At 37.9% G+C, this 10,481-nt stretch overlaps 1 protein-coding gene across 1 annotated transcript in view; it reads left to right on the top strand.

Moving 5' to 3' along the window:
* Positions 1-9,452, top strand: part of LOC137049424 (putative nuclease HARBI1) — a 22,924-nt gene extending 13,472 nt beyond the window's left edge. The window contains exons 6-7 of the mRNA XM_067427969.1: positions 8,480-8,594; positions 9,124-9,452. Of these exons, the coding sequence (XP_067284070.1) occupies positions 8,480-8,594; positions 9,124-9,452 (444 nt within the window). The remainder of the gene's footprint in view (positions 1-8,479; positions 8,595-9,123) is intronic.
* Positions 9,453-10,481: the final 1,029 nt, after the last annotated feature.

Here is a 10,481-nt window from a genome sequence, read left to right as displayed (position 1 = left end):
TGTTGGAATAATGACACAGCGTATATTGCCCCGGGCAGTTTTTACTTTAACTGCGCCTGACAGAATAAACTTTTTTTTCCTGAGATGATTATTACACTTTACAACAAATAAATAGCTATAAATAATACTGTATTAGTCCTGGTGGCCGTTAAGAGTTGCTATGGCTACAGTAAACACATTCAGCTGCTGGAGAAAACAGCGGCGACATTTTTGATGCGGCAGACAAACTGCATGTGACAAAATGATTGCGAATGAAAGTCATCACATGTAAACACCAGATCGGTTTAGATAACGTCTCATGTATACAGTCACTAAATCTTTCAATCGGTACACGCAAAAATGATTAGTGTCCGTCACTGACTTGGAGGAGCAGTCGCGCGCAGTCCTTAATCATCGGACTAATCTGCCTAATCTTCTCGTAACTTTAGACAGCGGTGGAAACGCAGACAGCTGCAGGTCTGGGGGGGAGAAAAGTTCCTGTAAAAAAGTTCCTGGTACAAATTGTTGCGGGTAATTTGGGTGGAAACGGGGCTTATGTTTCTATAATAGAACCCCGTTAAACACTCTATATGCTGTTTGAAAGACAATTTTTCTTCTAAAAGGAAACCAAGATATTTATATACTGATACTCGTTCAATTACTTTCTCATCTAGGGTCACAATTTGACAAGCATCTTCTATTTTCCTTGATTTATAAAAGCACATCATTTTAGTTTTATCTGCATTTGTAGCACTCCTGTAAGGGAGTACATTTGTGAATAAACAACTCAGACACGATGCTTCTCATTCCTGTTTTTACTGAGAATGAATTTGTGGCAATAAATGAACAATTATTACACACAACAATGTATAGACTCTCTTATTCATGTAATTGTATACACAATAAATGCATGGGCTCTTCTAGTGTACTTCCCCTTTAAATATGCATCTCAAATTCACCGTGAATAAGTGAGTATACACTCAAAGTAATGCATATTCCACACTAAAGCATCCACTCACATTTCACACAAAAACACACAATACAAATATACAGTTTATAGAACAACTCGACCGCATACATTTAATCGTCCTACAGACACATGTAAATGATTTGCGCGCGAACCGCATGTTCCACGGCCGATCACTCTACAGCACTTCAAGCAATAATTAAACACAATACTTTTAGAAAATACATTTAGAAACATTAATTATTCACATGTGTGCAAATGTACGCTTTATATACCTGTAAGGGAGTACATTTGTGAATAAACAACTCAGACGCGATGCTTCTCATTCCTGTTTTTACTGAGAATGAAGCGTCTCGCGAGAACTCCCCGGTTATGAGCAAACACACGCACACAAACACGACCAATCAGATGCACTCATGCCAAACGTATTAACAGTTAACTTTTATCCTCATACTAATTTACTAAATGTGCTAGTTAATGCAAAACATAACATTTCAATGTCATTACCAACATTAATATTTAACAATTATTTAAACTGATTACTCCATTAAACTTCATGTGAACACATACAGTACATCTAAATACATGAAAACTGATAATGATAATAATTATGCACTTATTAGATCACATTTTTCAGTATACCACACATTTAGTACAAGTCGCAATTTATTAAGATTCTTCTGAATAATTTTAAAAGCGAATTGCAGATCTTCTATGGCATTTTTCAAGGATGGGGCAGAACAAAACAAAACGGTATCATCCGCATAAAAATGACACTTTACTTTTGTTACATTCTGACACAAGTCATTTACAGTATTGTTCAAAATAATAGCAGTACAATGTGAATAATCAAGTAATAAGCAGTACAATCAACCAGAATAATCAAGGTTTTTAGTATATATTTTTATTCATGATATGCACGCTCTTAAGGCTGTGCAATTGGGCAATTAGTTGAAAGGGGTGTGTTCAAAAAAATAGCAGTGTGGCATTCAATCACTGAGGTCATCAATTTTGTGAAGAAACAGGTGTGAATCAGGTGGCCCCTATTTAAGGATGAAGCCAACACTTGTTGAACATGCATTTGAAAGCTGAGGAAAATGGGTCGTTCAAGACATTGTTCAGAAGAACAGCGTACTTTGATTAAAAAGTTGATTAGAGAGGGGAAAACCTATAAAGAGGTGCAAAAAATGATAGGCTGTTCAGCTAAAATGATCTCGAATGCCTTAAAATGGAGAGCAAAACCAGAGAGACGTGGAAGAAAACGGAAGACAACCATCAAAATGGATAGAAGAATAACCAGAATGGCAAAGGCTCAGCCAATGATCACCTCCAGGATGATCAAAGACAGTCTGGAGTTACCTGTAAGTACTGTGACAGTTAGAAGACGTCTGTGTGAAGCTAATCTATTTTCAAGAATCCCCCGCAAAGTCCCTCTGTTAAAAAAAAGGCATGTGCAGAAGAGGTTACAATTTGCCAAAGAACACATCAACTGGCCTAAAGAGAAATGGAGGAACATTTTGTGGACTGATGAGAGTAAAATTGTTCTTTTTGGGTCCAAGGGCCACAGGCAGTTTGTGAGACGACCCCCAAACTCTGAATTCAAGCCACAGTACACAGTGAAGACAGTGAAGCATGGAGGTGCAAGCATCATAATATGGGCATGTTTCTCCTACTATGGTGTTGGGCCTATTTATCGCATACCAGGGATCATGGATCAGTTTGCATATGTTAAAATACTTGAAGAGGTCATGTTGCCCTATGCTGAAGAGGACATGCCCTTGAAACGGTTGTTTCAACAAGACAATGACCCAAAACACACTAGTAAACGGGCAAAGTCTTGGTTCCAAACCAACAAAATTAATGTTATGGAGTGGCCAGCCCAATCTCCAGACCTTAATCCAATTGAGAACTTGTGGGGTGATATCAAAAATGCTGTTTCTGAAGCAAAACCAAGAAATGTGAATGAATTGTGGAATGTTGTTAAAGAATCATGGAGTGGAATAACAGCTGAGAGGTGCCACAAGTTGGTTGACTCCATGCCACACAGATGTCAAGCAGTTTTAAAAAACTGTGGTCATACAACTAAATATTAGTTTAGTGATTCACAGGATTGCTAAATCCCAGAAAAAAAAAATGTTTGTACAAAATAGTTTTGAGTTTGTACAGTCAAAGGTAGACACTGCTATTTTTTTGAACACACCCCTTTCAACTAATTGCCCAATTGCACAGCCTTAAGAGCGTGCATATCATGAATGCTGGGTCTCATTTGTTTTCTGACAATCTACTGAACCTACTGGTAACTTGTTTGCCACGTAGCAATAAAAAATATACTAAAAACCTTGATTATTCTGGTTAGTCACATTGTACTGCTATTATTTTGAACAATACTGTATATAAATAGTAAATAAAATGGGACCCAAAATGGACCCCTGGGGGACACCTTTTTGTATAAGTAATGAGTTTGAGGACACACCATCAACATATACACTTTGTGTTCTGCCATTCAAATAGTTGTCAAACCATTTGACAGCCTTTGGAGACATCCCAATATCCACCAATCTCTGTGACAGAACATAGTGGTCAACGTATCAAACGCCTTTGAAAGATCTAAGAACAGAGCAGCACAATATTCTTTAGAATCAATAGCACTTATAAAATCATTTAGCACTTTCATAGTGGCAGTGTAACGGTGTAGTAACGGTGCTGTGTTTTTTACGAAAACCCGACTGTGAATCATTTAAAATATTTTTTGTTTCTAAATAGTCTTTCAACTGGTCACTTATAAATCCTTCTAAAACCTTGGCTAAAGCAGATAGCTTAGATATTGGCCTATAATTTTTTGGATTTGATCGGTCCCCACTCTTTAATAAAGGAGTGACATATGCTGACTTCCATACACTCGGTATTAATCCAGTTTTAATAGTCAGATTGAAAATCTGTGTCAAAGGTTCTGCAATATGTTCCGCAGCAATTTTTAAAAAGTAGGGATCCAACCCGTCCAGACCAGCAGATTTCTTAGCATTAAGCCCTCTAAGAGCATCACATACCTCCTGTGTTGCAATAGGAACAAGTTTAAAATTGATTGGTACATTTTCCCTAAACAAAGAGTAGTCCTCTGGTCTCCTCTATTGTTGTGTTGCATGCTCAAACAACAACCCAGAAGATATAAAGTGCTGATTTAGGGAATCTAGCATACTTTTCCTATCTGTAATAATTTTATCATTGAACTTCAATATATTGGGCATTACAGCATCCCGAGAGTCAGAAGAAAGTGATTTTTATAACTTTCCAAAATTTAGAAGGATTAGCTGAACTATCACATAATTCATGTACATAAAAATCAGATTTTGCTTTACGTATTTGAGAGACACATTTGTTTCTCAGGTGCCTAAAATGTTGCCAGTCTGAGATATTTTTCGATTTCTTTGCCATTGACCAAGCAAGATCGCGGTCATGAATTAAATCAGACAATTTCTCTGAAAACCACGGATTATCACGCCCTTTAACCTTCTATTTCCTAAAAGGAGCATGCTTGTTTATAATGTCCAAAAATAGTGATTTAAAATATTTCAGGCTCCGGTATCAAAATCACCCTGGTCCAGTCACAGAGATTAAGATCAATAAAAAAAGCTTGTTTACAAAACGACTTCAGATTTCTCTTAATTATATTACACGGTTTACATTTTGATATCTTGGTATCTCTCACACCAGCAATAACGCAGTGATCACTCATATCATTTGCAAAAACAGCAGTAGATTTATATTTCTGCGGTACATTTGTTAAGAACAAATCAAGGAGCGTAGACTTTTCAGGATGTTTAGGATTTGGCCTAGTTGGTGAATCTATAATTTGAGTCAGATTCGCTGAATCACAAAAACTTTTAATTTGATCCGATGCAGATGTTAGCCAGTCCCAATTTAAGTCCCCCATTAGAACCAATTCTGTATATTTTATAACTGACAAACAATCAGACAATGAGGACAATGTGTCCTTTAGCGCAGAAGGAGGTCTATAATCCCGCAACTGTCAAAGCATAATTCTGTGATAATTCAATTTTCAACACTAGCAATTCAAATTGTCAAGGCACAGACTTACAGTCCCTGACAAAAGTCTTGTCGCTTATCTATTTTCTAGAAATACCTGATATTAACCTGACTTTTAATTAATTCATTGGTGTTAGAAATAGCTCATATGAAAAGCTAAAACCCTCCCAAATGATGTTTAATGCACTGAAAATTCACAGAAAAAATATTTATCATTTAATCAAGACAGAAAGGTCAAATTTTGGCAAGACAAAAGTTTTGTCGCCTATACAGAAATTGAACAAATTTACTGCAAATACAAAAATATGTCAGCAAATTAAGTTGTGGTGCTGTGAGATCCAAATTTAATATCTTGTATGACTTCCATGAGCTTGAAGGACTGCATCCATGCGGTTTGGCAAGGATTCATACAATTTATTGATGAAGTCATCAGGAATAGCTAAGAAAGCAGTCTTGCATGCCTCCCAGAGTTCATCAATATTCTTTGGTTTCGTCTTCCATGCGTCCTCTTTCATCCTACCCCACATATGCTGTTCATGTCTGGTGACTGGGCTGGCCAATCCTGGAGCATTTTGATCTTCTTCGCCTTGAGGAACTTTGATGTGGAGATGGAAGTATGCGATGGAGCACCGTCCTGCTGCAGAATTTGGCCTCTTTTATGGTTGGGAATATAAGAGGTAGCTAAGATTTCTTGGTATTTTAGACTATTGATGTTGCCTTCCACCCTGCAGATCTCTCGCACACCCCCATACTGGATGTAACCCCAGACCATGATTTTTCCGCCACCAAACTTCACTGTTTTCTGGGTGAATCTCGGATCCATTCGGGCACCAGTAGGTCTCCTGCAATATTTGCGGCGACTGTGGTGTAATTCAACAGAAGATTCATCTGAAAAATCCACCTTCTGCCACTTTTCCAGCATCCATCCTTTTAGCAGGCTGTGGGCCTTGGCAAATGCCACACGGTTTTTCAATTGTCTTTTGTTTAGTGCTGGCTTCTGGGCACTGATTCGACCATGGAGGCCATTTCTAGACAGAATCCGACAAACTGTTCTGGTTGACACGGGGACTTCAGGTGACCAGGTCTCGTGGAGCTCTGCTGCAGTGGAAAATGGGCTTGCCTTGGATTTGAGCCAACAAACGGTCCTCTCGAGCAGTTGTCTTGCGGGGTCTGCCTGACCTGGGCTTGTCAAAAATGTCTCCAGTCTCTTCAAATCTTTTTTTTATCCTCTGTACTTGACGCTGAGACACATTGAAGGTGTCTGCCACATCAGCAGTGGATCTAGTCTTCAGCCTCTTGATAATCAAAACTTTAGTCTCAGGGTGAATCTTAGGCATGTTTGCAGAGGTCTAGTTGCAGTTGATGTGAAGGTCTAGCGTACTGGGGTTCTTTTTATACACACTTGAGACCTAATTGATCCATTATTAGTCACAGGTGAAGCTCATATGACAAGGTGACAACACTAATGTCTTTGCAAAAATTGACTCAATGGGCTTTACCAAGCTGTGAATATTAGAATACTTTTTGAAAGTTTAGTTTTTCACTGAAACATTATCACAAAAGCTGGTGGGATTAAAATGAGCCATTTCTTGTAAAAAAATCTTGATTAGAAATATATTTCAGCAGCACTTTAGGTCAATTTGTACACAAGCGACAAGACTTTTGTCAGGGACTGTAGATAATTGTACTGTTGCATGCAAACAATTTTTTTCAGTTGTTTGCAAACAACTTACCAAAGATTCAGTGATCCATGGATAATGATATGCAGCCAGGAATCGTGTTTAGCAATTGAATTAAAGAGCTCTTCAAATGATTTATTACTAGTAAAAATACACATTAAGGATATGTGTAATTGCAGAGCTCTATAATTGAATTGTTACTAGTAAGAAATTAAGTTACAGAGCTCCATAATTAAGTTCTTACAAGTAACAATTACTATTAGAGAGCTCTATAATTAAAAATGAATGGAAGTCAATGGAGACCTATGACTAGTAATAAATGCATTGTAGATCTCTCTAATTGTAATTGTTACTAGTAAGAAATTAAGTTACAGAGCTCCATAATTAAGTTCTTACAAGTAACAATTACTATTAGAGAGCTCTATAATTAAAAATGAATGGAAGTCAATGGAGACATATGACTAGTAATAAATGCATTGTAGATCTCTCTAATTGTAATTGTTACTAGTACAAGTTAAAATATAGAGCTCTTTAATTGAATTGTTCCTAGTAAAAATATAATTACGACGAGTAATGCTGGAGCGTTTTTATGCTGAAATAGCCTTCTTTGCATTGGCTTGTTATACTAGTATGAAGAGTGCTTAATTGCCTAATGTAATGGTAAAGTGTTGATGTTTTTTGTATTTTTTCCTTAAGGACCCCAGTTAAGTTGTGTGATGTTGCGTTTTCTCCGTCACGGCAGAAAAAAGGTGAGTGTGGGTTTCAGTACTGCGATCATGCACTATGAATTGATTTGGATGAATTTAAGATGTGGTTTTAAATTAATGTTGTAAATGTTTTTGGGGTCGAATGCCGTTTTGGCAGATGGGGGTGAATGAACCTTTTAATGTAGGGGCGCAAAGAAGAATTTGGAGGTGGCGATAGCCATACATAGTTTTAAGACAAATACAAATTATTTAAGCATAAAGTTTATTTTCTTAAATGTGTTTGTCGTTTTACGATGTCATTTTGATGTAGAAAATGGTAGAGTATGTTTTTAATGTACGTGTGGGCCCAAGGGACATTGCAAAGTGTTTTAATTAATGGTATTGCTGTGAATACACAAGTGTGTGTGTGTATACTACAACAAGCCATTCATATATATGCATAAACACACACACACACACACACACACACACACACACACACACACACACACACACACACACACCTGTTGTTTTGTGAATGTAAGCCATCAGTTAAGAATTAATTTTCATTGGGCAGAATTGGGCAAGAGTGAAATTTAAGGGAAATTGCGGTGAAAACAGAAATGTATGGTCATGTAGAAAACTCATTTGTTTTCATTGTCTTGATTAGGAGAGATGGACATTTTGTCTTTGACGAGTCATTACATGAAGTTGTCCAAGATACGACAATTGATCACATTGTGCAGGATCCTCGTGAATATCAAAGGGTAAGATATAATGGCATGGTTGTGACATTTTTGAATGTAGTAAAATTGTTGAAAGTTTTAAGTGTGATTTTATGAGGTACGTTTATATGTGAGAGAGACCAGTTAGATATTTGTAATGTTGTCATGTAGGCTAGCACAACTGATGTGTAAGAATTAAAACTATTCAGCAGGCTACGTAGTATGAATGTCTTGCACTGGATAATGTGTTTCTTGTAATGCGACATGGGCTGTTGTGTTCATTCAGCAGTATAGGCTTAGGAATTAGGTGTACAAGTATGTAAAGTATGTAAAAACAAGTATGTGGTTGCTGCTGCATAAGGAATAATAGAGGTTGTTTTATTGTTTGTCAATTTTCAGGTCAATGTGGTGGTGAAGGTTGTAGAACTTGTTGAAGATCGCGAGACCGTGACGAGATCTCATCAGAAGCTGAAATGGAGGGCTTATGATGTAGCTGACAAGAGCAACAGCATTTGTCTGTCTGTCTGTCTGGGGAGGCGAAATACTGCAAATTGGCCGGTGGTATGCAGTAACCAACGTGTCTGTGCGCCAGTTTGGTGGTGAGACATGTTTGTCCACAACCATCAAGTCCAAAGTCACAATGGTGGACTATGTTGATTGCGAGGTAGCCGGGGAGTGCAGGAGCACTATAAAGAAGTCCAAGGATATGTTGTTACGGCGGATGTAAAAGTTGACTACATGTGTCCAAAACAACGTGTTTTGTGGAAAAAGTCAACTTTGCCACTGCAGTTAGCCGATGCCAGGAGTGTGGGGCGTTTCTAGTGCAGTTCTAGCAGTGTTACTGTAGAAGATGGTCATGGCCAAATGACTTTTCTGTTTGATGACTTTGATCTGCGCCATTTATTGAAATTGGGTGCTAGCAGCACCTTGGAAACTGATGTGTTGGTTGGAAAGCTGCTTGCGGAAGAACCCATAGAAGTGAAGTGCCGGGCCAACCGTGTCATGTCAGCAGCGTTTTTGCCAGCATTTTCTGATGGGGGCAGCAATCAAGCTGCCGGGTCCAAGTTGCAGCTCTGTGAAAGAGACCAGTTTAGGACTGATCGGTAATTGTAGCACCATACAGGAGCGTTCTGAAGTGGCAGATGAGTTGATGTTAGACCAGTTTTTTGGCTGTGAAAGTGCAGGTGAGTTGAGCACTGTGGATAGTGTCAAACAAAAGAAGTTATTGGGTGGTGAGGATGCTGAGGGAAATGCTAGTACATCTACGAGAACTGAAGGCTCATTTGAGGCTAATGATGAGAGCGAGCGCAAGGTTCGAAACAGCGATCAAGGTACTTTGAAACCATCAGGAAAAGTTGGGAAGAAAAAGTAAGAAAGCAGCCCAGTTGGTGAAGCGCAAAGCCAAAGTTAATTGGGAAGTGGTTTAGGAACCTGCAAAGTAGGTTTTAAATGAAACTGCAGCAGTGAAGGGTCAATGTAGGCAGTTAGGAGTCCAAAATGAGGACAAGGTGAAGCTTGTTTTTTGTGTTTTTTAATTTTCTTTTAAGAGAGGTGGTTTAGACTTTAGCATACACTTTTGATATTTGTAATTTATTATGTAAAATACATTTATTTTATTTTATTTTTAATAAAATTTTATTACATAAAATTGTGTATATTTATTTATTTATTCATTTATTTACTTATTCATTCATTCATTTTTAATTTGTGCAGGGTTGGTCCTCCATACATGAACAGTTTGGTTCACAGAAAAGGTCCTTTCAGTCAAGCTGGTTCCAAAGTTTTACATGGCCAAAAAACTCCCAACAGAAAAATTCTGCATTCTGCTTTACATGTCGAGTATTTAGTAGAAATAAACAACATGATGGCAATCACATCTCAAGGAAATGTTGCACAGCAGTTAGAAGCAGAAAATATAGAGAAGATCCATCAAAAAAGAGAGTATGTGCAGAGGATAATAGCAGTTACCTGCATGTTGGGGAAACAAGGGATAGTGTTTAGAGTCCAGATGAAAGGGAGGACAGGGTTAATAGAGGTAACTTCCTGGAGTGTATGTCCTTGATGGCCCAGTTTGATCCTTTTTGCAGCAGTACAAACCCCCATCAAACAGTACTTACCTCTATAAGGCAAGTCAGAAGTGACTGCAACAATAGTCATTAGACAACAGTCAACAATTGTCTGAATCAAAGATGTATGCTATTTTGGCAAAACTCGGCGAAAACTCGAAAGGCGAAACTCGTAATATTATTTCCAATAATTCCAAATTAGGTTCCTTTTCCCGATTGAATTGTCACATCGGCTGCAAAGGTGCGTTTATTCTTCAGACAGTAAGGAGGAGATCCGTACGTGCATTTGTTGAAATTCATCGCTGAAGGTTTGATCATGGCAGATTTAGTCACAC

This window comes from Pseudorasbora parva, chromosome 2 (assembly GCF_024679245.1).
Source record: "Pseudorasbora parva isolate DD20220531a chromosome 2, ASM2467924v1, whole genome shotgun sequence".
Lineage (NCBI taxonomy): Eukaryota > Metazoa > Chordata > Actinopteri > Cypriniformes > Gobionidae > Pseudorasbora > Pseudorasbora parva.
The sequence above is the reverse complement of the archived record's forward strand: the minus strand, read 5'-3'. Positions and strand labels throughout refer to the sequence as shown.